General features: G+C 42.9%; 1 protein-coding gene across 1 annotated transcript; it reads right to left on the bottom strand.

The window, feature by feature from the left end:
• Positions 1-420: 420 nt before the first annotated feature.
• On the bottom strand, positions 421-2,105 carry slc35g2b (solute carrier family 35 member G2b). Its single transcript, XM_053637570.1, has one exon. It carries the CDS (start codon positions 1,917-1,919, stop codon positions 510-512), a length of 1,410 nt encoding a protein of 469 aa, XP_053493545.1. The 5' UTR covers positions 1,920-2,105; the 3' UTR covers positions 421-509.
• Positions 2,106-4,475: the final 2,370 nt, after the last annotated feature.

Below are 4,475 nucleotides of genomic sequence, written 5' to 3'. Positions count from 1 at the left end.
AGGAAAATCCTCTTAATGGTATTTACATCCATTAAGATCACTGCAAGATGGAAGGAAGGAAGGAAGGAAGGAAGGAATCCTACTGTATTTGGGGAACTTTAATTGGTTTAACAGCAAATTTGGTGAATTTTGGTGAAAACTGCAGAATATCTGAAAGTGTCTAAAACAAAACCATATGAAAATCGAAATCAGGACAAAAATCGATGCCGTCAGAGCGAGACACCATGGATCTTTTTGAAATTTTATTTTACACATCAACACTTAGCGAAGACATGATATCATTGGCACTCTTTCAACAACACTATACAAAATAAATAGAATATTAAGACATTCATCGATTGCACATTTAGAGTGCCTGAGGAAGCGTGGGGGGGCCTCGGGAAACATTGTAATACACACATACACACACACACACACACACACACACAGCCTTACACACTGTCGCATACCTACATGCTGTACACGGAAGTACAAACAAACATACAAACACGGATACAACAACGGCATTCTCATTTGATCGGTGAGTCCAAGATCTCCTGGTAATCCTGTCGGATGGCTCGCCCCACCCAGTAAAGCTTGAGGCCTGTGAGAACAAACACACTGATCATGATGACCAACGCGCCAAAGATGTCGTAAGCGGATGGCACCATGTGCAGCACGACGAGCTGCAGGAACATGGCCACGACAATCTCCAGGTGCTGCACGGTGCTCACTAGAGCAGGGTGGAACTTGTTCAGGGCGTAGTAAACCCCGAGAAACGCCACGGTGGAGCAGATGCAGATGCCAATCAGGTAGCCCCATGTCTCGCCATCCAAAGGGATGATGGGCTCCTGCATGGCGAACATGGTGGACGCTCCCCACACGGTTCCCGTCCAGCCGAATGTGAACAGCGCCGTCCACATGCTGACGCGCTCTTTGATGGCGCGGTACACGATCATCGAAAGAGCAGCCGTGAGCCCGGCCATCACCGTCATGGTGTAGCCGAACGCCTCCTTCCAGAAACCCAGGGGTGATTTCTCCTCATCGGCGATGTTAGGGATCATGACCAGGCACAGCCCGAAGAGGCTACCCACTACCGTGACTATATCCGTGTATCCGAGGCGCTCGTCCAGAAGCAGGAAGGCCAAGATGGCGCTGAACACTGTCGTCGTGGCTCTCCACATGATGGTCCCGTTGCTAGGTGGGACAATAGCGAATGACGTGTAGGCGCACGTGATGGAAATGACGTTGCAAACCCCGTAGAAGAAGAGCCGCAAACGGTATCCCTTAGGACCGAACGGGGCTTCCTTGTTGTACAAGACCACTAATATGGACAACACTTGAATGACAGAGCGGATGAAAATGAGCTCTAATGAGGGCACTTTGGAGCGATCGGCTGCCAGACGTGTGATCAGAGCTACACACCCGTGAGCCACGGCAGCGCCGAACAGCGCTCCCCAGGTGACCCGTGACGCTAACACAGAGGCCTCACCAAAACTAGCCAGCTGGCCGCCTACTCCCTTATCCTTCGGCTCTGCTGACGATTTGGAACGCACATCCATAGTTCCAAAGAAAGTCCTCCCGTGGCCCGAGTCCGTCACCAGCCTCTTGCTGGGGTTGCTTTCTATAAAGGAGCCAAAGTCTTCAAAGGAGGGTGCATCATCATAGCCCTCATCCCCCGGCTGAGGGAAGTGCGTGGCATATTTTACAGTGACTGTATCTGGGTGTATTTTGACGCGTTTCTTGGCGCCGTACTGCTGACTGCTTGAGGATGGCTCCATGTTTATTGGCTCAGGTAAGTAACTGCAATACAAACAAAACAAATGTTGCTTAGTGAAAGCTCTACATGACGTGACATGACAGCACCAAGCTAAATCTTTGACCAGACTGGAAGTTTTAACCGTTAAGAAGACCAAACGTGAATACAACTGGACTAGCATGAAAGTCAGGTCACATGACAGAATAGTGTGTAAAGCAGTGATAATATCTGTGTCTGTATTAGGATTTAAATCCGATGTGGGTGTGGCCTAAACTGGAGAATGAGTCGTGAAAGTAGTGGTTAATTTTTTCTTTGCTCCAAATTCATCTACCTGATCTACAAAATCCCAAAATGTGATTTTGTGAGTTGTGAGCTAATAGTACCAAAAAAAAATAAAAAAAATGGAAGGAGTATTAAGTTAAATTATTAATTAGCACTTAGAATGGGATTTTACTTCACTGTTGTTGTTTTTTTTTTTCCAATGTTGCTTGGAGTATTTTTTGAAAAAAGCAAATGAGCTAGCCCAATATAGGGAACAGCACATTCCCTCTAAAATCATTACATCTGTACTATCTGGTTACTAATGAGGCAATTTTTTAAACCATTTCCACATTAACCTTCAAACCTTTCACTGACTACGTTTACATGGACAGCAGTAATCTAATCACTGACCTTATTCTGAATAAGACAATATTGTGATTAAGGTGTTTACATGAGTCGCTTTTAGAATATTCCTTTCATGTACCCGTTTTACATGTTATAGAACATAGACGGATTAACAGCACACGTCATTACGTCCCCACGTCACGCCGTCCGACGTTCCTACAGAATTTCACGTATCGATATACAGTTGGTCTTCGTTATGGAACCGTATACAGTTCTGGGTGTTTCATTTTTAATCTTACGAACGCTTCAAGTGCGGTTAATTATTTATCGTGCTGTACGTGCAAATAGACGACTGCTTGAAGCCGTGGGCTGCGTCCCAAAATGCATACTTACCTACTATATAGTATATAAAAAGACGTGTATTTCTCCTACTATATAGCAGGTAAGTACGTCGTTTGGGACGCAGCCGTGCTCTCTTGTTTGCCGTCAAACGGTTGAGTGCTGCCGTGTGTGTACGTGTCCTGTCACAAAATGCGGTGAAAACTCTCACACGACGTTAATAGCGTGATTAAGGTGTGTACATGTCTGTAATACACGTCGATAATGCGACTAAAACAGGAATACTCCACACGTCTTAATTCCATTTGTGTTTACTTCGTGTATGACTTTAATCGGATTAAGGTCATCAATCATCGCTGTTTACATGCTAGTTTCTTAATCAGAGTATCGTCTTAATCGGGTTCATATCGGATTATTGTCGTCCGTGTAAACGTACTGACTGATCTTGAAAGTTCAATCAGGCCATTTTTGTTGCTGTCCCAAGACTAGCAATCATCATGCACTGCTTTCCATTTAAAAACACATTTATTCTCACAGATTATTCAGTCTTCAAGCGTTAAATTCTTGAATCTGAAGGTCTGAAGGATTGGATTCATTTGAAGGTCAATTGAACAGCAGCTCTGACAGTAGTGCCGAGCACTACACGGAAAATCACAGGTCTATACTCATGCGCTCGCTCTAACACGTTATCGTTTTATAGTAACAACTCATTCACAGGGACTTGTATGTTGGACGCTCGTCATAATCTAAGACTAATAATAAACAGGTAAAAAAAACAAACATGTTATTTGACGACGAAAAGCGTATAAGCATTGATATGGGGAAGTTTTCAGTAAGTAGACATACAGTATATTTCACACTGATGGAAGGAGTCTCTCGTGTCAGCACTTTGTTACAGTCAGTTCCAAAGTTTTACAACACAGGCCAGTCTTTGTGTTTCACGGTTTCTCTGTAACATCCCAAGCTGCATCTGTTTCCCTTATTAAAGAGAGAATGAAGGTTTGTAGCTGCTGTAACGTAAGTGATAACAGGTACAGACTTGTCTCATGGATGTTCCACAAGTGTAACTATAAATGGATAAAAATCACAAAGTGGTGTTCTTTAATAATAAATCAGCTAAAAATGAGTGAATCCTTGTGGTTTAAAACACTGCTTTTATCAGTGTATAGTCTTTGTAGTAATAGTATAGTAACTTCGCTTCACACCTCCAGAACTTTGATTATTTTCCTCTAACAGCACACCACCAAGGGTTTTATTCATTACATTGCATCCACGCATCTGCTTTATCCTGTCCTGTCCACTCACTGCTGGTTCATCTCTTATAATCGCATCTTTATATCATTCTACTTTTTATTTTATTTTAACATGCAGCACTTTGGCCAATGTACTGTATGTGCTAATGACTAATGTACCGCTTCTGCATTTAGCATAGAGACCCTTGAGGATCTGGTGCAACTCCTGAGCTCTAGAGGTATCTTGAAACCATGTATAAAGCATACAGTATTTATGACCAAGACAAAAACAGAGGCTTCCCCAAATACAGATGCTTAAATAATTCAAGTCACTGTTTCAGGGCTCACTTTTACCCCCCCTACATGTGTAAAGCATTTTCTATATTTAAATCCTGCAACGCTTGCTTGGTTACAGTGATTCTGATTCAGTGTGAAGGGGCAGAAATGACATAACAGCGTATGCAAGTGGAAGTGAATAAAGGGTTGCAGTGGCAACCTAAAAGCCATGCATTATGAAAAACTGATATTGATTTAAATAATAATAATAATAATAATAATAT

Source organism: Ictalurus furcatus, chromosome 1, assembly GCF_023375685.1.
Source record: "Ictalurus furcatus strain D&B chromosome 1, Billie_1.0, whole genome shotgun sequence".
In the NCBI taxonomy this organism is placed as follows: Eukaryota; Metazoa; Chordata; class Actinopteri; order Siluriformes; family Ictaluridae; genus Ictalurus; species Ictalurus furcatus.
Note: the sequence above shows the minus strand (reverse complement) of the source record. Positions and strands in the feature narration are given on the sequence as shown.

Bases quoted from the DNA above. Each gene is read 5' to 3' on its own strand.
- slc35g2b (XM_053637570.1), bottom strand. From the start codon at position 1,919: ATGCTAGTCCAGTTGTATTCACGTTTGGTCTTCTTAACGGTTAAAACT.